Source organism: Apium graveolens, chromosome 10 (assembly GCF_009905375.1).
Source record: "Apium graveolens cultivar Ventura chromosome 10, ASM990537v1, whole genome shotgun sequence".
Classification (NCBI taxonomy): domain Eukaryota; kingdom Viridiplantae; phylum Streptophyta; class Magnoliopsida; order Apiales; family Apiaceae; genus Apium; species Apium graveolens.
This window is the reverse complement of record NC_133656.1, coordinates 215033777-215057027: the sequence shown is the minus strand read 5'-3', so window position 1 is coordinate 215057027 and position 23251 is coordinate 215033777. Positions and strand designations below refer to the sequence as shown.

Below are 23251 nucleotides of genomic sequence, written 5' to 3'. Positions count from 1 at the left end.
ATTCGAACCTTACACTTTCTTATATAATATTTTTTATGATTTGATCTAACAGTTCTCATTGATTTGATCTGAAATATATAACGGTTCTGGATTGAGTGACCATAAAACCAACAAACAAATTTTAAATGTTTCATTTTTAATATAATAGTGTGTGTATATATATATCACGACTATAAAGAGTCAATGTACTTCAATTGATTTCGAAATCATAAACCCGTTTTTTTAAAAGAAAAATGCCTTAAGTAGTTTAGCTTAATTTGAATTCAGATTTTGACCCATTTTTTTGAAAAATATTCGTCATTTGGCTACGTGAACCGATTATCTACGTAAATTTAGTAAATTTAAATTACGATTACGACAAAAACATCAGATCAATAAGATGGAATGTTTTATATCAATAAAATGTGTATGTGAATTTTATAATAACAATTCAATATCTAACATGTATCAAATTTACTAACATGAACAAATATGGGTTATTTTATAAACTTGAGATACATGAAATTTGACATGTGTCATTACAAATCCGTTGATCACCCAAACTTCCAAGATGTGTGCTTTTCGACTGAAGTTATAAACCCAATTGATTTCAATGTAGTCTTTAACCTACCAGATCATATAAAAGGCTTGGGGGTGATAATAATAATATATTATTATTGAATTAATATATGAAAAATGTTGAAATTATTCACGAATAAAAATCGACAACGATTAAAATAATTAAAATAACGCTATATTAATCTTTATACTATAAAACAATCTATGTTTGACATATATTAACAGAGCCAACACTATAACATATTATAAAATACATATATCTCATTTCAAACTAGGCTATTCCAAGCATCTCCCTAACTAGAAAATACCTATAGTGTTAATTATACGTTGTTGTCATGAATATAACAACCCTGTATCGATACTTTACTACGAGATCACTAAAGTTAAACGGAGACATTGTCGATTTCAAATATAACAAGTTTCAATTACATTACATCTATAAATATAGGACCTACACAAATTACAATTAGTCTCCCGACATATCTTTAACTCAAATATTATATATAACCAAAATATCTATGATGACCAAAATCATTAAAGCCTAAAAAGAAAAAAACCGTAAACACTGCACAATATTTTCTAACTCAACGGTCTAAATAATCATTGAGTATAAACTGTTTCGAGTGATATTTTTCGTATAATTCAAATAAATTAGGAAAGACAACACTTTTATTTTGTAACAAAACCCACGAAAACTGAAATTTAAAAATCATACTTTCTACATTACAAACCATTACTACTCACACATATTATTATGCTAATTTTATTATCAAATTTCTAACATTAAAATTTAATATATCATAAACAAAATATGAAATATAAATAAAGACCGCTACAACAAAGGATAAAACGGAATTAGCAGTCGTGAAATTGTATACCCACAGAGAGGGGCTCTAGGGCTCGTAAGCTTCAAATCAAGCTCGGATTAACGAACATTGCCGCCTCGATTCCTTCACATTACAGGTCTCTCTTGCTCTATACAAACAATATTGTCAGCTCTTTACTTTTGTTAATTGAAATTAACCATCTTTTAATTATTATTACTGCTTATTGTAGTACTAGATGTTGAATTTACTGTTTATGTTTTAATCTCGAAGTATTTTTTAGTTGTTGTTGTAATTGAAACACGTATGCACTTGCTTATCTCAATTCGATGTTGAATTCTAATTTTGTGTAATTTGGTTAAACCCTAGGTTGTTTTGAAATTCTCATTAAGTGATTGAATTCAAGAAAGGGAAGTAACAGAAGAAAAGGACCCATGGGTCGTCCCGAGCCTTGCGTGTTGTTTTCCCAGACATTCGTTCATAACCATCTAGACGAGTATGTTGATGAGGTGAGCTCATTACTCCTGAACCGTTGCAGTTATATCTTGTTTTTTTTTTTTTTTGTAATCTTATTAATAAAGATGATTGCTGAGATTGTTGATTATCCTATGAGCTGTGTTTGTACATAAAGATTTGATAGTACTTGTATTATCTTGATTTTGTGGGGTGAATTTCTGGACGGTTGAGGTTGGGGCGTAGCGTTTTTATAAAGCAGCCGTGTATGCTTAGGTTATATACATGGAAGAAAGCTTTCATATTTATCAATTTTTTTTGCTAAATCATATTTAGGTTATAATTTATTATTGATTGTTGGTAAATTAATTTAGATCTCAATGTATTTAATAAAAAGTATAGGGGGTTTTGATGAAATTTGAATTGTAAACCAATTATAGCTCTAGGATAGAGCACCTTAGCTACCACTTGGGTAGCGAAATCCTTGTTCTCAGTGCTTTAGTCCCTGCTTTAGCCCCTGTTTGGTTGAAAGAAAAGAGGGGAGGGAAAGGAAAGTGAGGGGTCCGAAAATAAAAAAGTTTGTTTGGTTTTTATTTTTAGAGGGGAGGGGAGGGAAAAGAAGGGCACCCAAAACCCCTTTTTGGTCTCATTTTGCTTCCCCCAATTTCGGCTTTTTTAGAGGGGAGAACTGTTTTTTGACAAAAATAACCTTATATATGAGTGCTTGTGTGCATGCCGATGCTGCATATGCTGGACTTACATTTAATTTTAGTTAGACAACCCTTCCCTCCCTCCTGGACCAAACATAAAAATAAATTCATTCTTCTCCCCTCCCTTACTGCAACTAAACAGAACTAAACTAAAATCCAACTTATTTCGCGATGAATGGTCCAACCCTGTCCAACTTATTATGATTTGGGGCGACCTTGTCCAGCCAAGTTTTCTGTTTTGTAGACATGAATGATCTTGTAGTTTACGTACTTCTAGTTACCTGACTGGTTTGCTGTGTTCTCTTTGGTCCTCATGGACTCTACTATTGGTCCTCATGGATTCTACTATTATATGTGTTTAAGGTGTTTCATCATTGCGAAAGTTCGGTCTCTAAGAAATTTTTCTTCAAGTAGTTTTTACGTTTGAGTTATATTTTTGTTGGTTTAATATGTTGTAAAATTATTAGCAAATATATAGAAGGAGTTTTTTCTATATCTATACATTATATATAGGTGAACACCTAACGGGCTTCTAGACGAGTGCCTCACCACCTAGGTGTCCTCACTCTTGGCCAGTCGTTGAAGTAGTTACGTTTGAGATATATCTTTGTTTGTTATAATATGTTTCAAAATGTTAATAATTATATATTATAATAGGAAATTATTTATATTGATATATAGCGGAACACCTAATGCCTGATGGGCTTGTAGGTGAGTGCCTCACCACTTAGGTGTCCACACTTTGAGTCTTTGACTTGGCTTCATGCCTTGACCAATATGATTCATAATTTCGTCCCATTTATATATTTTTCTGTATTGTTGGGCAGATGTATTCTTCATCAGTTTTTTTTCTGTTTTCATCTCCTTACCTTCCCACTGATTCTATGCAGGTGATATTTGCTGAACCTATTGTCATAACTGCTTGTGAATTTTTGGAACAGAATGCTTCATCAACATCACCCTCAGTAACACTTATGGGGTATGTGTCTCCGTTGTTGACATAGCTTGTTTATTGCACTTTTCCAGGATGCATGCAGCCTAAATTAATTTGCCCTAATTTTCTATTATTGATATTTTGAATCTCATCTTTTCTATTATAAACTAATAACTATTATTGCTTAAAGGGTATTTTCCCTTTAGTGGGTTGTAGTGTTCCACTCGTACTATTTTGGGCAACAAGTGAGGGTAATTATATATATTTATATAAAGGCATAAAGCACTTGGTGCTTTTGGTAGCACCTCAAGGTTTTAGGTGAGTTTATCAGCTAAAACACATCCATGCTAGAAAAGTATTATGTATTCCTATTTCAGTCTCTACAATTCCATCACCAGGTGTTGCTGTTTATTTTTGCTTGGTGATTGTCTGTTTACTTCCCATAAGTCTTACTACTCCTTTAAGCAAAAATGGAATTGAGTACTTGTCATCTTGTAGATAAATGTTTGATTGCCATAAATTATTTCTCCTTTGAAACAATTGTCTTACAATGTTGGTCTTTTCTCTTCTCATTTAATACCGTGGCCTTTTCTTTTTCAATTTGTTTTGACTTGCTTTAAAGATTGGTCCGTTTTCTGTCTTCAACTCTTGGTTTAATGACCCTTATACTTTAACTATAGTTTAGTGTGATAGTGACGTGATTATGTTTTTTCTTGGCACCCAATACAGTGCTACTTCCCCTCCATCATTTGCTTTGGAGGTTTTTATTCATTCTGAAGGGGAGGCCAGATTTAGGAGGCTTTGTCAGCCTTTTTTGTATTCACATTCTTCGTCGAATGTGCTTGAAGTTGAGGTATTCCTACTTGGTTTTTGTATGTAACCATATCTATTTGTCATCTGAAAAACATGTATATGACATAAATAATTTGTAATTGAAATATTTGGGTTTTACATCATTTTGGGTGTATCTGTACTTCATACGTCCATTCATATTAAAGGTTGTCTATTTGATGGAAAGTAGGCACATGATTTTAACTTAGTTTTTAAGTGTTTTTAAAATGGTTTAGGAATTTAAATGGCTTATTCTGTATATAATGATATATGTCGGGGTCAATGGCAGGCTTGGTTGATCATATACTGAGTAATGTAGATATTACTGATAAAATAAGTTTGGCGGTATAAAAGTTTCTAGTGTAACAATATGTATAATATAATGGATCATCTGTCTTGGGTCGTTGTGCCCTTATACACATTAATGAGAATATTGATTTGTAAACATGAAGACATAGTTGTATGCAAGTGAATACTGATCATAACCTAGTAAAAGGGTACTTAGGGACCAAGTAATGAAAAATTGGTTAGGAGCTTCTCCTTCTGGTCTGTTACATGAAAGAAGTGTTAAAATAATGGCAGCTAATATTGATTATTTGTCTTAAATACCAAATAGGGTTGAGCAAAGTCGTGCTCAAGCTTGCACGCTATACTGTAGTTTTACGGTGTTATGCCATTAAGTCTTTCAGATAACAAATTCAAAATAGTAATCTTGGCGGCGCTTTGGTTTTTGCAATCTAGTCTTATACAGGTTCACGGTTATACTTTTCTTGCTTGGTTTTTCCTTTCAAGTGACCTTTCTTTCGCAAATATGGTGTTTTAATCTTTGAAAACGCAGTGTGTTGTCAATGATGTGTATTTACACTGTATATAATATGTTGCAGGCTGTGGTAACTAATCTTTTGGTTGTGAGGGGAACCTACAGAAGCCTTAGCCTGGTTATCTATGGAAACACAGCAGAAGATCTGGGACAATTCACTATAGAAGTTGATCTGGATAGCTCCCTGACCAAGACTGTTTCTGTTGTTGAGGGAAGCCTTGAAGATCTTCCTTTTGCGTTACAGAAAACTAATCCGACTGAAAAATCAATCTGTCCTTTAAATGCGTTATCTCTGGACCTGGTTGCACCTTATATATCTATTGAGATAAAGCACCTTTTACATCTGACATTTAAGATTCTTGAGCTACCAAATCTTGGAGATACAATTAAAACAGCAGTTAATACTATTGTGGCTGCAGCCTCTAATCATGCGACTCATAGCTTGCGTTACTTGATTAACGGTGTCAACAAATATGCAGAGAGTAGATTTGAGACGAATAATAGGTGTAGATGTGATTTCACAGAGACGAGGAAGGAACTTATGTATATCTACAATAGCGCAGAGCATGTTTCAGGAAATGCAACACCTGAGTTTTTACAAGGAGCCAGTCTCTCTGAATTTGAGGCAGAACCTGTTTCGTCGAAACAATTGATGGATACATTTAGTGAGTACTTTAAAATTAGTAATGAAACCGGAGTTAGTGGACATCCACAGCTTTCAGAGGTAACTTGATGACCGACTACTTCTCTCTGTGAATTATCTTCTTTTTTGTTTATTTTGTTTGTACTTGTCTAATATTGTTTTTGACTCATGCGTGAATGTATTCACAGAAGAAGAACATTATGCTATGGGCAAGTTTGGCTCTTTTTTTATGTTTGGCCAAAGAGAGCTGCTTTCACTTTGTTAATGGTGGTGGCTTGAAGCAGCTTGAATGTTTATTTTCCCACAGCCAGAAGTCAAGTGCTGTTACATTGATGCTGCTTGGAGTAGCTGAGCATGCTACCTGTTATTCCGTTGGGTGTGAAGGTTTACTAGGTTGGTGGCCTAGGGATGATGAAAAAGTCCCTTCTGGTTTCAGTGCAGGTTATAATCAATTTCTGAAGTTGTTGCTTCAGAAGCAGCGGCATGATATTGCTTCTCAGTCAACATTTATATTGCAGCGCTTGCGTTGTTATGAAGTTGTTTCCAGATATGAGGTAGGTCTCTCTTTGAGCAATGTGCATGCTCAGGCTTTTCCCTTGCCGAACCTAGAATTTTACTAATAACTCAAGTGTAGAATTCTGATTGCTCATCTTTTCTAGAATGTTTTGTATACGGAGTATGTAATTAAATGTGAAAAACTTTGAATTCTTTACAGTATGCAGTATTATCTGTACTAGGAGGTCTTTCTTCTAGTGGGAAGGCTACAAGTGTCACTCTGGACATGCTTTCAAGTGCTAAACTTCAACTGAAAAAGCTCTCGGTTAGTTGAAGGCCTTTATATATTTCTGTTGTAACATGTTGGGTTTTGTATAATTATAGTTTTTCTTTCTTCCATTCAATTTTGTCGGCACATTTTTGCAGAAATTAATAGATTGCCATGGTCCAATTGAAGATCCTTCTCCAGTGGCTCGTGCAAGCAGATCATTGTTGCTTGGTGAAGATGAGAGTATTTTGTCTTATAAAGCTACTAGTAGTTTGGTTACTGCTTCGAATTGTTGCTTCTCTAAACGAGATATGGATCCACACTTGCTAGTTCTTCTCAAGGTTTAACATTAATACATTACTATTGTTATAGATGCAGCCTTTAAATGTCTAATGTATCTGCACTGGGTGCATTTTTGAGTCCTTTTTAAGTTATTTTAATATTTGGACTAGCTTGAATAATTAAATGTAATGTAATAGTGCAAAATTGCTTGTTTTTTATATCCGTGCATTACCACCTTGAACGTATGCCTTTTGAGCTTATTTAATATATTTCACATATCTTCTGCAACTCAAATTTTTCAGTTTCACGGAACTTTTTCTTCTGTAATTCTTTCTGACAGCTGAAAAATAATAAAGGGTGTATATCCGTGACGTTTTTTTTTTCTTGGATGGATTGGTTTGTTTACATTGTAATTTTCATTGCTATCCCTATGTTTGTTTTCCTTGTACTATTTTCAACAAATATGTCGATGTTTCTTTTCTTCCGATACTTCACTTTTTTTGTATTGGCATGGTTGTTTACCAGCTTGAAGAATGTGCAACTAATAGTTTTAGTAGAAAAGATAGGCTAAATTAAATGCAGTCAGTGAATAGAATTCTTCATAATAGAGAAGATGTGCTTTATTTATATTTTTTATTTGGTTATGTGCTACTTATCAATAACTCGTTATTTCTTTGTAGGAAAGGGGATTCCTTCCTCTGTCGGCTGCTTTGTTGGCATCATCTGTTATGAAAGCGGGACCTCACACAGAACTAGTTTTGGATATTACAACATATATTGAGGCTATTATAATGTCTCTTCTTTATTGCCGCTCAGGTTTGTGGATGTCACTTCTACGGTCAACTTTTATCTGCAAAGTTTTCAATTTTTTGTTCAAGTTTTGAGTGGTTTACGCTGTAGGTTTACTCTATCTTCTTCATGATCCTGAGCTAGCTACTACTGTCATTCTTTCCTTAAAGGGAATTGAATCAAAGAAGGAATACTCCATCCCTCTTCGTTATGCATCTTTTTTAATATCAAAGGGTTTTTTTTGCCCCCCACATGAAGTTGGAATAATTGCTGAAACACATTTAAGGATTGTAAGTACCATTCATTTTAAAGTTTGTTGCTTGCTGTTCTACTTTGTTTAATTTGTTTGAAGTTGGACTTAAAGAAGACGTTATTCTGAAAAGGAATTTAGACAAGAAGTAAGCGGGATGATGCAGTGAACACTAATGAAATAAATGGAAATCCATTACTGTCCAAATGCTGCGAAGAGTAGTGAATTGGAAATAGTGCAATATTAAATAAATATCAATTTTTCTGCCTAAAATCCAAATATACTTGAAAGTTGTTGCCACAAATATAGGAGTAGCTTTGGAACTGTATAGAAATGAATGAGGAGGAGACCTGGTGTTTCAATGCTGGAGGAATTTTTTTTATTTGATTTTCCTTATTCTATGGCGTGACATGCTCTAGCACATGCAAAGCAATTTCTGTCTCTGACTTGGGGGTCCAAATACTTACTCTTTTTGCAGGTTAATGCTATAGATAATTTAATAGTGTCAAAGCCACAGTCGGAAGAACTTTTGTGGTCATTATGGGAGTTATGCTGTCTTTCAAGGTGGTCAATTTTAACGTTTACGCTTCATGTTCTGTAAGTTGTGTTAATTTTGACTGATTTTTTGAGATAATTCTGCAGGTCTAGTTGTGGTCGCATGGCTTTGCTGGCTGTAGGACATTTTCCCGAGGTATTTAACAAGTACTTCACCGCTGCTGTAAATTCTAGATCCGACAATACAGATAGGGTTGATCCTAGTAGTAGTAGTAGTAGTTGATAATACTTTATTGTTCTTTGCTAATTTTTGAGTAGCTGTTCGCCCAGTTATATTTATTTGTCTGTAACTGTGTGCACAGTTTTATATATTTTCTTAACTTTTAGTCCGGTTTATTTATTTGTATAATATCTATCATTGAAGTTTATCTATTGTTCATTGCCAAATGTCACACACTGTGTTAAAATACATGCTCTGAGTTAATTTTGTATGAACTTTTCATCTTTTCTCGTGTTTAGGCTTTTAGAGTTTTAATGGCCGCTTTGCATTCTGTAAAGGAGTTCGAGACACTTTCCTTGACCACCGGTACTGAAACTCTTATTGCCAGATGTCTTTCTGTTATCTTTTATTACTTGTACTCTAGTACTTGAGTTTAGAGTACTTAAGTTTATTGACCGGAGTTCTTGTTGTTATAGGAACATCACCTCTAAATCTTGCAATATTTCACTCAGCTGTGGAAATTTTTGAAGTCATTGTTACTGATTCTGCTCCTTCTTCCCTGGGATCTTGGATCGAACATGCCAAGGAACTTCATAGGGCTTTACATTCCTCTTCTCCAGGCTCTAGTAGAAAAGATGCTCCTACAAGGCTTCTAGAGTGGATAGATGCTAGTGTCGTATATCATAAAACTGGCGCTTCTGGTCTTTTGCGATATGCTGCTGTATTAGCTTCCGGAGGTGATGGACACATTGCCGTTTCGAGTATATTAGCATCTGATGCAATGGATGTTGATGCTGTTGTTGGAGATATATCCTCTAGTTCTGAAGGCAATCTTATAGATAATCTACTTGGAAAATCAATTAGTGAAACAAAATTTTTGGGTGTTACTCTTCGGGATTCTTCTGTAGCCCAATTGACTACAGCATTTAGAATTTTGGCACTTATCTCGGACAACTCGGTATGCTAAGTAACAATATTTAATGCTGTATTAATTTTTCAAATCTCCATTACTAAATGATGTTTCATTCGTGAAGGTGGTTGCTACTGCTCTGTATGACGAATGTGCCACAACAGTTATCCATGCGATTCTCATTGACTGTAGCCTCATGCTTGAGAGGTCATCAAATAACTATGGTCAGTATAAAACGTTACTTGCTCCCATTATGTTTTCATATATGCATATGTAAACACTCATGCATTTGTGTTTTTCACGTATAAAATGTTACTTGCTCCCATTATGTTTTCATATATGCATATGCACACACTCTGCATTTGTGTCTTCACGTAATCACATGTATTATTAGCTTGATTTTCTAGTTGGCTTGAGAATGTTTAGTTTCCATGATTTCCTACTTTTCTTCTCTTTGCTCAATAAAGTCTTTACTCATAGATGATTCCCCATTTATTTATTTTTTTAATTTTCATGCCTTTATCTGGAGGTGGATTTTTTTTGTACCGTATGTTGATGAATGTAAAAGAGAGGTCAGGTAAAAGTTTTTCATAGTTGATGAATTGATTTATAAGTATAAATGGATGGTTTCTGATTTCATAGCTTATGCCTGGAAAAAGTCTCATGGTCTCTGATGAAGGTTCTGCTAATTTTGTTGACATATCTCTCCAGCATAGCTGTTTTTATGTCAATTGTAGGAGATTTTTCTTTTTAGAGCCAGGGCTTTGCATTTGGAGAGATGTATATGTGTTCCCCCAAAATTATTCTGCTGAATCAGTTTTGTTTTCCCCTCACCGCACATGCAACGTGCTAAGGGGTTTCATAAATTAGGGATTTTCACATACATTAGTTATTAGAGCATGATGTTGATTGATAGGAGTTATCACTTTTATGGCGGTTTTCCATTTACCTAGTGCATGTGAATATGATGCAGGAACTAATTATATCCAAAATAAAAAGAAAACAATAAAAGGGAGAGATACCTTGCTCATTTTTATCCAGTAAATTAAAGCTACAAATATTTAAGTGCATGTAATTTTCTTTTGTCTATATGGTATGCACCTGATTTTAATAATTTTTTGAGCAGATTACCTTGTTGATGAGGGCACCGAGTGCAATTCCACCGCAGATCTACTACTGGAACGAAACCGTCAGCAGGGCCTAGTTGATCTTTTAATTCCTTGTCTTGTATTGCTCATTAATCTCTTAAAGAGATTGCAGGTTGGTTTTATTTTTTTGTTGAATTGTGAAGTTTTACGTCCTTGGGCTTTCACCTTTCATTCTCTTGGAGCGGATTACCTCCTTTATCTTTCATTTTTTTACTCTCACAGTATTCATTACAGACCTCTATCAATTAATAATTGATAAATTAATAATCTTTCTAAGATATTAACTTCTACTGGTCCTGACTAATGATAATAGAGAAATCATAATTTCGAGAAGATAAAAAATAGTACTTCTTGAAAGGCCCCTATACAAGTACATGGTCCCGTTGGTTATTTTGTTATAGGTTATTTTTTTTTAAAATTATATTTTTGTACTTTGAAAATGAATTACAATTTTGTAGTTTATTTATGTAGACTTAAATCATACTGGAGCGTATTTTTAACTCTTCTTAATACATCCAGAAGCTCCATGCTGTATTCTTAATTTTACGAACAGTTTATGATGAACTTGAGATGATAGATGTTTTCTTAAGCATAAGTGATTCTAAAAGGACTATTTCAGACTAAACTTTATCATAAATATCATTTTCAAGTATATTAGAATACAAGGGGCTGTTAAGTTACAGAAATTTTTTCTGGTTTTCTCTCTCAATTTTCTAATTTTTCTCAAATTTTGCCTTCTTGGAAAACCACTGAAAACTGAGCGAACATGTTCCCCTAGTGATATAGCAGTTTTTTTATAAGGAAAAATATAAAACATGTAATTCAACCATTTTTTTTTAATTTTCATCTTATATTTTTTTTGAAACTAAAAATATTTTTGATAGTTATGTTGTAACCAGTTATTCAAAAACATATCAAAATTTTGCTCAACTAAATTATTTAGCTGTTTTATCTGAATTATTATAATTATTATGTATATATCAAGAGAATAAAAGCATCAATTTATAAATCATAAATTAAGATTTCAAATAACATGATTAGTTTTGATGTTTTAAGAAAGAAATGGTTAATTACATATGTTTAGCTTCTAATATTTGTGCGAGCTTATAACTAGTTAGTAGTTTAAAATTATTGTGATGTTACATGTTATACTATTATAATTTGTAATTATCACAATATTTTGAATTTAATAAGAATTTTTTTGTAAAGTAATGACGACTTATGATCATGTAATTGGCACTCTTTCTAAGTTTTGGTTGTTTTTAATAAAAATTGCAATTTTTTTTTGCTAAGCAAAAAAATTGCAATATTTATCTAATACTATCTAATATTTTTGATTTCATTTTAATTGTTTCAGTATAACAAGTTAACAACTTGGGAGTATTAATGTGAACAATTTCATAACTATGTTGGGGGAAGGTTCGAACAGTGTTACAGCATATGAACATGTTTTCTATTTTCTAAATCCAGAACAGAGATGTACCTTGTTTTCTACACTTTTCCCTTTTATAGTTATATTTTGGAAAACCGTGTTTTCGATTTTCCAATCCTTTTCTTAGAAAATTAGCAAACATGAACATATTTTCAGTTTTTTCTATTGTGTTAGGAATTTTTTTTTGGGAAGTTGGTGAGTAAACCAGCCGTAACTGTATACCAAAATACTAGAGTATGCAAGAACACAGAGTATTTGTGTTCTCTTGAAACCTTATCTTCAAATAACCAAATAATTCATATGTTGAACAAAATTTCATGTTTTCAATTAATGTATTTGTGTTATATTCAATAATTTATTCCCGGTTCCAGTAACTTTAATTTATACAGATTTTCCTGTATTCACACATATCTGGGTCAAAAGCTATATATTTGTAGTCGGGTCACATATATAGAATGAATATACCTGCTAAATAGAATGAGCTGCATGCACTTTAAAAAATGAGTCATCCTGTCAGTGCACACAGTGAAAGTTTGAGAGCAATTATGTTGGAATTTAGGAGAAAGTTAGAAGGATATCTATGTAAAATTTTCTTTGTAGTATGTATGACAATCTGGGATGCATAATTTCTCTTCTATGTGATGAAAAAGAAAAGATTAGATATTTATTGCCACTACTACCTTGTGTGTGTTTGTGTGTGCTGGAGGAAGGGTAAGCAGATGTGCATGCTCTGAGACCAATTTTGTGAGTTTTTTGAAATTTTATATATGGATTTGAGTTCAACGTTGTACTTGGGACGTTTTATGACATCTATTTGGTCCCGTTTGCCAGAGTCTATTGTGCACAGTTTTTCTTATTTCATGTTCAAAATATAGGTGTTTGCAATTAAGCAGTTATAATAATATATTGTTTACTTCTAGGAAGCAAAAGAGCAGCACAGGAACACAAAACTTTTGAAAGCTCTCTTACATTTGCATCGAGAAGTGAGGTATACCATATGTTTCCGAGTTTCTTGTTAGACGCAGGTGCAGGAATTTAATCTTGGATGTACTAAATTTTTATCTCTTTTGTTACAGCCCAAAAATAGCTGAATGTTCTACGGACTTGTTCTATCCTTATCCTGAAATTGCTCTTGGTTTCGAAGCTGTTTGCCATCTTCTTGCATCATCACTTGCTTGCTGGCCTCTTTATGGTTGGACTCCAGGCCTTTTCCACTTTCTACTTGACAGTCTTCATTCAACTTCAATACTTGCCCTGGGTCCAAAAGAAACCTGTTGCACGCTTATTCTTTTGGTTGGTATTTTATCTCAGTCTATTCCATAAATTACGTATGAACACGTTTATGTGATAGTTTATAAGATTAAAGTAGATTGGTTTAATTTTTGTGAGATGTGATGTGAATCATTTTCTTGTCATTACTAGAATGACCTATTACCAGATGAAGGTATCTGGCTTTGGAGAAGTGGGATGCCCATATTGAGTGCTCTTAGGACATTGGCTGTTGGAACATCACTAGGGCCTGTGAAAGAGCGAGAGATAAATTGGTACTTGAATGACGGGAATCCGGAGAAGCTACTCAGCCAGTTGACCCGTCCGTTACTTGACAAAATTGCACAGATTATATTACACTATTCCACAAGCGTAAGTATATATTTAGTTCATTTTTTTTTTCACTTGTGTGTCATATTAATGTATCTGATTGTTGATATGCTTTCTTTAGACATCGGTGTTTATACAAGACCTGCTTCGGGTTTTCATGATTCGTATTGCGTGCTTAAGTCCTATTAAGGCGTCTGCTCTTCTTCAACCGCTGATACTCTGGATTCGTGATCACCTTTCAGATCTATCTTCAATATCGGATGTAGATGCATGGAAGGTAGTAAACGTTCATCTACTTCAAGTAACCTATTTCTGTTCATTAAGTTATTGATTCACCCAACAACACCTTAAGCTGTCAGGAGCATTGTAATTACATCATAGCCCATCTTTGGGGTAATGAACCTTCGTGTCCAACTTAAAAAATTGATGCTGTCTCTTTGCAGGTTTATAAATCACTAAGTTTTCTTGCAATCTTGTTGGAGCATCCACGCGCAAAGGTGTTTACCATTTTACTTCTACATTTTACTTATAATTTCGTTTCAAGCATGTTCTCCCAGTAATAGCAGAAGTGCTTATATTATAATTAAAAATTTATCCTGCTCAATTTCTCCTCTTTTTTACCAGCCAATAATGTTGACTGAGGGGGCCCAGATTCTTACACAAGTGCTTGAGATATGCATCGGTGTTACTGACTCAGACGCCAACCAGTATTTGGGAAACAAGAACTATCCGTTCCAGATTAGTTGGTGTGTTCCTGTTTTCAGGTCCATCTCCCTGATTTCTGATCCTACTACACCTGTGCAATATCCGGCCATGTATAATAGGTAACGTCGATATTGATTGTCTCTCCCTACATGCTTGCTTCTTTCTCTTGTTTTTTATTCTCATTTCTACAGCGTATTGATGTGTTGAGCAATTAATATTTGTGATTGCTTTTCAGGTACAAATTGAAAACACTGACATCTGAAGATTGTTCCAAATTTCTGTCCTATTGCCTAAAACTTTGCAAGGTATGCTCCATTTTAGTGGGCTTCTTTGAGTATGTACATATGCTCTCAAGTAGTTGCTTTATTAAAGTGAAAATAAAAGAAGAAACATTGCTTTTGTTGTGTCTTAAGTTCTGGCTGATGATAGTTATACATTTCGATAACCTTTTCTTCCCCCACTTGGTTGAATCTATATATCTTCCAACGGCTTAAAAAAATATCATTTTCCTTGCTTTAACACTCTTGGCCTTTTAAACTCTAGGAATTTGGTCTTGTCCTTGTTTATTTGTTCTCTGCAAGGCTTAGCCTGGCTGATTCCCACCCTTCTTTGAGAGGAGGCATGTGTGCTTGAGTATGCCTTATCATTATTTGCTTATTTGAATAAAAACAATCCTGTTTCACTAATTTAAGATCTCGTGATGTGAAATTTTAATTCCAGGCTCTACCCGTTGGAAGAGAATTGGTTGCTTGTTTGCTGGCTTTTAAAGCATTAAGTTTGTCAACTGAAGGCCAAATTGCTTTTCAGTCCATGTATATGTGTATACTATCTTCCAGTGATCAGGTGATTGAATCTGAGACTAAGCATGGAGCAGATGGGAACTATTATACTATTAATGCATCTGAATGGAAGAAGCATCCTCCATTACTATGCTGCTGGCTTACTTTGTTAAAATCTATTAGCTCGGAAAATTTGCCACAAATATATGCAGTCGAGGCTCTTTTTGCATTATCTTTAGGTGCTTTGCGCTTTGCCCTGGATGGAAAAAGGTACATACGCTTGAACACCTTTTGCTGAAAAAATGTGCATATTGTGTATGTGGTCTGGTAGATGTTAACTTTCTCTGAGGACCCTATTCCGGTGGGCTTCATGGTTTCTAATTTCAGTTATCGGGATAGATAGTACTAATATGGACTTGTCCGCTTAACAAATTGGTTGTTTATGTATGTTACACATGAAGAACGGCTATACATACATATTTATGTAAATGTAGATGATGATGTGGTGTGCACTGACATCTCCTATATCGTGCTATACCTTATGTGGATTGAAATTGATTGATTTGAGCTTTAAAATCATAAATTTGTTTCCTGTTTGATTGTTCTTTTGTTGTTTCAAGATTTATAATGCTAAAGCATATGTGTTTTTAAAACACTAAATACTTAGATGGACCACCATGGAAAAGAATAGGCTTATAGGGAGGAGGATGATTTACTAAACTATGTAAAATGTTTCTTTCTATTCTTCCTTTGTAATGATACAAATCAGGGAATTATATTTAAACAGACTATCATCCCATAAGTAGTAACCCTCTGATGTTAACTTTTGAAAAATGGGAATTCTATAGACTATTATTGATTGGGAAAATATATTTATACTGGTGCAAGAAAGTGAGAATGTCTGGTGTATATTAGTTATTATGTCAACTACCAAAGCATTCAAACTCTTTTAATACCTGGGTGAGGGTCTGAGGAAGATCATGTATGTTCTTCATTGTTATAATTTAAAATTTATAGTAGCCTGTGATTAAATGGAGTATTTGTGTAGTTGTCGGGTCGGAATATGTGGACCTGACTATAGTGCAACTTCTCTTTTGAATTGACATGGTTCTTTTTTCCTCAGCTTAAATATGGAAAGGGTCGCTACATTAAAGTTCCTCTTTGGGCTTTGCCCAGGTAGAAGTGGCACAGATGATTTTTTAGGAGACAACATAAAGTACGTACAAGAGTTGACTTCCCTGTTAGCTGCAAAGATTAGTGAACTTGAATATTTAGCTGGTTCGGATATGGGCAAAACTCTGTATAAGGTACAGAATTCTGTTATCATAATTATTAGCACCTTGGATTTTGGTTCCTTTGTTAATTATTAGTCGAAAATGATTATTCCTTGGCTTTGCAGGTTAAGGAGTTGGCAGAATCATTGCAGCTATTGTTGCAGATGTCTACTGATTCTGACCAGCAGAACGATTTTATATCCAGAGCATGTTCTTTGTTATCGCTTGATGTTCAAAGTTCCTCAAGGATACACAAGCTAAAGGATTGTAGCTCTGAGAGGGTAGAAGATTTCAGTCTATCTGGATTTGGTGATAAGTTTCTGTGGGAATGTCCTGAAAATTTACGTGATGGGATGTCACAGTCTGCTCTTTCTGCAAAAAGGAAAATGTCTTCACTGGAAGGAGTAAGCAGGCGTCCTAGAGGAGATCAATCTCCTGCAGAGATTATGGCCCAAACTTCGTATTCACGAGGTTCAGGAGCTGCTGTTCCTTCTGTACCATCTCGTAGAGATAACTTTCGGCTGCGCAAGCCAAATACTAGTAGGCCACCTTCTATGCATGTGGATGATTATGTTGCCAGGGAAAGAAACGTTGATGGTACTACTAGTTCTAACGTAATTACCGTCCCAAGAGTAGGACCTTCGGGCGGGAGACCTCCATCTATTCATGTTGATGAATTTATGGCCCGACAGAGAGAGCGCCAAAATCCTGTAGGAATGACTTCTAATGAAGCAACTCAAGTAACATCTGCAAATCCAGAAAAGGAAGCTGATGCAGAGGTTGGTAAATCCAAGCAACTGAAACCAGATCTCGATGATGATCTTCAAGGAATTGATATAGTGTTTGATGGCGAGGAGTCAGATTCTGATGATAAACTGCCCTTTCCTCAACCGGATGATAATCTTCAGCAACCTTCTTCGGTTATTATTGAGCAGAATTCTCCTCATTCAGTTGTTGCAGAGACAGAGAGTGATGTAAATGAAAGTAGCCAGGTCTCTCATATTAGCACACCTGTAGCATCTAACTTTGATGAAAGCACTTGGAATGAGTTCTCTTCAAGGTCAGCAAATTCACAACAAAATATGTCACTAACTCGAGAAACGAGTGTTTCAACAGATAAAAAGTTTATTAAGCAGTCCGAGGATGCAAAAAGTATAACAGCGACGACCTCGGGTGGGTTTGGTTCGGTATATAATAGGAACTCTAGACCAGTACAGCCAGTGGAATCTAGAATGCCTCGCCCTAATTATTATTCTAAAAATAATCCACAAACTGTGTTTAGTTCTCAGGGATTTTATGACCAAAAATATCAGATGAATCAACCACCTTTACCTCCTATGCCCCCTCCAACAGTCCCACCTGCTCAAAGTGCAGAAGCTGCTCAAATTCAGCCGGCCTCATTTGTTAGTTCAGCAGCAGATGTTCAGCCTTCCATCCCCCCTGGTTTCCATGTACACGCACTGTGGTTCTTTATATGAAGTGAATACTGATTACATTTTATTCAGGTATCCGATCTTATTCATAAATTAACTTCTTACTTTTGCAGGTCCGGGCAGGGTACTCTTCTCCTGGAGGGTCTACTAGGCCTCAGCCACCACTTCCTCCTACACCACCTCCTTATTCTGTCAACATTTCTAATTTTCAATCTTTTGAGCCATCTACTTCTCAACCACATTACAATCAGGGTAGTGTCGGATTAACTAAGTTCCCGCATAACACTGGTGTACCTTCTAGTGATTCTCGACTAAACAGCCTCCCAGTATCAGGGGCCCCAATGAATTCATATGCTCCTTTAATCCAGCACTTAATTTTCAGTAGGCCTAGTTCGGTTCCTGTCAGTGTATATGGGAGTAGTTCATCTTCTCATCCAGGAGAGAATCCTTCTAGCATCCCACAAAATTTTTCCATTGCTTTATCTACCATTCCCTCCATACAATCTGTTGCTCAGTTACAGCCATTGCAGCCTCCCCAACTCCTGCGTCCTCCTCAGCCACCACAGCATATCAGACCACCCATTCCAGCATCACCTCAGTCAGAGCAGAGCCTGTCTATGCTGCAGAGCCCTGGGCAAGTACAATTGCAACCCTTACAGATTCTACAACCACCCCAAGTTTCACCAGCTCATGGATATTACTCGCCAATGCAACAAGATAATATTCAACATACGCTGCAACAGCGAGTCCAGCATAGTCAGCCACAGTTTCAGCACCAGCAAGGGAATGGTACGCAGCAATCATCAGATGATATTGGATCATTGCAGCACTATTTTAGCTCCACTGAAGCTATTGAGGTTCTGTAGTATACATGTTCTCTAATTTTAGTAGTTTTGGTATATGACTTTGTTCATAAATAACTTTTTATATTATCATCGAACAGTCCTTATTGGGTGACCGTGAGAAGCTTTGCCAACTTCTACAGCAGCATCCTAAATTGATGCAGTTGCTTCAGGTTTGCTAATATTCCCTCCCTCCCTCCCTCCCTCCCTCCCTCCCTCCCTCCCATATTTCGATTTTCTTTGCATCATATGCTTGGTAGTTGGTATATATAATATTCCACTGGATACTAGATTTTTTTACTTTAATATACAGCTCATTGTATTATTCCTACATGTATCATATCATTGTACCGTAATTTATTTTGAAACTTAATATTTGAAAATATATAAACTATTACTTATTACTGATTGATATTTTTATTTTTAAGTAAAAGAATATTATTGTATGTTAATTAATCATATTATTTACAGTGAATATTCAATATAATTAAAATTTTATTGTGTATATTATTATTTTATTTACGATACAATCCAATATGAATTCTGTATAATTAAAAAAATAGTAAATCAGCCTGTGCTTGCCCACATGTTGCATGCTGCTATATCTAGTTTTGAATTGCTGTCTTTGAGAGGACTTCTGTTGTCCAAAATAAATGTCTTTTTGCATGTTTTATCAGGAAAAATTGGGCCAACCATAGCGAATATAATGTGGAACCTGATGACTTCGCGACACTTGGCTTTGTTTCTCCCCCCAAGTCCTGGTTTTGAAGATCAGGAAGAGTCATTAATTTTGGAGGAACTATTATTTGTTGTATTATAAATTATTGTGAATATTATACTGTAAAAGTTTTGTAATTAATTAATTTTCCATTAGAGTTTTGCACTAAGGTCAAGCAATTGAAATGTTTAACGCCCATTGTTAGCTTGAGGCGATTATAATTTTAACCTATGTAACAAATGACTGTACTAATGTACAGGCTTGGGCAAAGGAATTGAGTAACTTGGAATTTGAAATACGATCCGTATATATAAGTGACAAGAGAGACTAGTTTTACTTGGGTTATTGATGAAAGGTATTGGTTAAATCCCGACCCGATGTTATATAAGGATAATATATTAGTCACAAGAGATTGCTGCTGTGATAGAAATATGGGCTCTAATTAGTAAAAGAAAAAGGAAGAATAAATGTGGTCTCTTTTAAGGAAAGCTAAATGCCCAGTTATCAAGAATCAAAAATAAGAAACTAATTGCACAGTCATTTATCGGACAGTGTTGACAAAATGTAGCAACGATAAATAAATAAATTCCAGTCGCTTGTGAAACTAAAACCGACCCTATTTTTTTCCTATTAAATCTTCTGACTTGAGCCATCTCATTATGTTTCACCCCCCCTTTTAAACCATATTCGTGTAGGGTGATCATATTAAAAATTTCAATATATGTAGTAATTATGCGGGGACAATTGAGTAGCAATGCAGATATTCGCAAAAGTTTGACCTCTTGGTTCACTCATCAAGGCAGTTTGATGAAATATGATACTACTGAGAGGTGAGAGCAGCAACAAGTAACTTGTATATGGTGGGTGCAAATTATACATTTGTAAAATATATTCCATTTCAATTATATAATACAAATTATTACTACCTCCGTCCCGTTCGATTTTATATGTTTACTATTTGTACATATTTCGAGAATTGTATAAAGTATAATTTGATAATATTTTTTTCAATTTTTTTTTGAATAAAAGTTTAAATATGAAACTTTTATTCAGAAAAAAAAATTAAAAAATATTGTGGAGTTATGTTTTAAATGAGTATTAAAAAGCGTGCCGAAAAGTAACGTATAAAATTTAATGGGACAAAAGGGAGTACAACTACTAATATATACTCCCTCCGTCCCTAAAAACGTTTCCTATTTGTGTTGGACACGTTTGCCAATGCACACTTTTGATTGTTAATATCTTTAAATTCATATTAGTATTAAATATAAAAATTTCACTGTATTAAAGTACTGATAAATACGAATCCAACGAAATCACTCATGACTATGTTTGATATTATAAATTAGAAGTAAATTAGTAGTTAATCGCTTACCATGAACAGTACCGAAAGTGAAGAAAAAAATGGGACGGAGGGAGTATGTACTAGTTAAGTACATCGAGCTGAAGAATTTGGAGACGGTGGTGTGCAATTTTAAACATGAAAATATAAAAATATTGCTCATGATCCAAGAAGCCCATGATCCGAGAGATCCCTACTTTCTAGTAGATTGGAAAGTGAGCACTCTTTCTAATTTCTATATGTATAATATAGTCCTTACTGGGTGCTGATACTCTAACTCTAGAAGAGACATTCCATCGCTATAATCATCTTCATCAGATTATAGACTATACAGCTTCGATTTTAAGCAACACTTGCACGTTTGCATGACCACAGGCCGGCTTCAATATCTTGACTTTGGATTTGTTTCCCATCTCAAACTGAAATGACCTTAACATGCTCTCTATAACAGTTACTCGACATTATTTTTTAAAGCCTATAAAAGGTTTTTACATTTTTTTGACTAGTATGACTTATATCCTCACAACTAAGTATTCTTTTTAGAAATTCTCGGGGCAAGTCACAATCAACAATCGAATCCAGGATCTTGGATGATAGATGATAATCCCTTAATCACTTCTGATATCCTATCACAGTTATTACTGTCAAGTATCAACTCTTTTAAATTTATAGTAATTTGTTAGTAAAAGTGAGTAAACTAATTAACCTTTCCAAGAACCAAACAGACACTTTTGCATGGACAGAATGAAAAGCTAGTTCAGTGTATACATGAAGATTGTTATTGGTACTTGACTAGATATATGTTCGAACGCATATATAGAAATACAGTACAATAAAAACTGGAAATAAATAATAGAGAAATGGAAGCTGTCTGGTCATACAAGCAAACTAGTTGTTTCATCCAAGACAGTTGTTCCCTTAAAAGGCCAGTGTGATGATGCCATGTGGATTAGACACCAACACCGTGAATTCGCCTCCGGGACCGTACGTACTTCTGACCGGACTCCTTAGGGGTGCTGCCGGTAAAACCCTCCCCACACCACACGTGCATGCAATCACATGTACATGAATTCTCAGCCCCCTTCCCAAGTTCCAATAACACTTCATATCATAGTTTATTTAAGCTAAAAAAGTATCTACTTGGTATTACTCGATCGACTTTGAATATATTTATATGTAAATGTAGCCTAGCTCTCTCTCTTACCTAGCCTATTTTTCCTTGAATGTTTAACCGGTGATGGAAAGAGGAGGGTGGAAGCCTCACGTCGAAATATGTCCAGCATGTCCCCGTTGCGGCTCCTCCAACACCAAATTTTGTTACTACAACAACTATAGTTTGACACAGCCTAGGTATTTTTGTAAAGGTTGTAGAAGGTATTGGACTAAAGGTGGCTCTCTCCGGAATGTTCCAGTCGGAGGTGGTTGTCGAAAAACCCGAAGAAGCAAGGCCGTTCGGATAGCAAGGCACGGTGTTTCTTCCAGATTTATCAGTAGTACTAGTGGCGATTCGCGACGTGCTCCTAATTGTAATTCCATGCCAGAGTCTAGTACTAATCCTTCATCCTCCAATATTGACCTTGCTGTTGTCTACGCAAACTTCTTGAATCAACAACCTCAAGCCCCTCAAGAGATTGCAAATGATCATAATGAAGTTCTGAACCCATTGCCTAATATTTCAAGTCATCCGGCTTTTGAGTTTTCTTCAAATCTAGGTATGGAATTCTTCGGGAGTGCTCAAGAAAATTGTATGGCACTTTCGGATTGGTCGTTAGAGACTGATCACTCAAGAGATATGTTGTATTTATGTGGGATTGAATCGGGGGGTCATCACAAACAACAAAATATTACTAAAGATCAACAAATTATTCGTGATTTTGAGTTGCCACCGTTGCCTGGTGACGAAGTACCAACGGAAGGTATGAATAATAATCTTGATCGAATTGCCAACAGTATGCAACTACTAGGGTTCGAAAAAGAAGTTGATGTTGATCCGAATCCGACAGATGAATTTATAGGAAACACAAGCATGTTTGACGGCTTGCCTTCTTTTCATAATTTCCCCAGGCCTTGATTCATCATTTATGTAAGGTTTTTGAGTTTTCTTCTTATAAATGTGTGTGTAATATTGTTTTCTTGAATGCTATATCTGATGGTCCAAGCTCGTGTATAGATATATAATGGATTTTACAACGAAATAATGAGCCATTTCCAAAGGTTAATTACATTTATCTATGAAGGTAGTCTGTTTTTTATTTCGATTGAAATTTATGTTTTAACTAGATTTTTATTCTAGCTTCAAACTTGAATGCTATATATATATGTGTGTGTCAGTCTGGGCAAGGAGTCATAAAATGTTTATTTCTATAATGACCCTTTGATGTTTATTTTTTTTATCGTAATAAATTTTAAATTGGGGCAAAAATATTAGGGATGAAAATAATAAGCGATGCATTTTTTTTAAGAATGGTTTTTTATTCTATATTGCTCAAAAATCTCA

The 23251-nt window shown here is 34.8% G+C and overlaps 2 protein-coding genes across 2 annotated transcripts; both read left to right on the top strand.

Annotated features, from left to right (window-relative positions):
• The first annotated feature begins 1393 nt into the window (after nt 1-1393).
• LOC141690275 (protein virilizer homolog) lies at nt 1394-19726 on the top strand. Its single transcript, XM_074494973.1, has 29 exons — nt 1394-1521; nt 1752-1891; nt 3436-3524; nt 4209-4332; nt 5195-5854; nt 5962-6327; nt 6489-6593; nt 6695-6877; nt 7499-7634; nt 7719-7897; nt 8336-8421; nt 8500-8548; nt 8872-8938; nt 9049-9530; nt 9607-9706; nt 10609-10742; nt 12983-13050; nt 13139-13355; nt 13485-13703; nt 13783-13938; nt 14105-14158; nt 14286-14485; nt 14602-14671; nt 15087-15415; nt 16269-16452; nt 16545-17870; nt 17966-18709; nt 18796-18867; nt 19372-19726. The coding sequence occupies exons 2-29, from the start codon at nt 1817-1819 to the stop codon at nt 19390-19392; spliced, it is 6495 nt and encodes a 2164-aa protein (XP_074351074.1). The 5' UTR covers nt 1394-1521; nt 1752-1816; the 3' UTR covers nt 19393-19726.
• Nucleotides 19727-21991: 2265 nt separating this feature from the next.
• LOC141691784 (dof zinc finger protein DOF3.5-like) lies at nt 21992-22825 on the top strand. Its single transcript, XM_074496540.1, has one exon. The coding sequence runs from the start codon at nt 21992-21994 to the stop codon at nt 22823-22825; it is 834 nt and encodes a 277-aa protein (XP_074352641.1).
• The last annotated feature ends 426 nt before the right edge of the window (nt 22826-23251 follow it).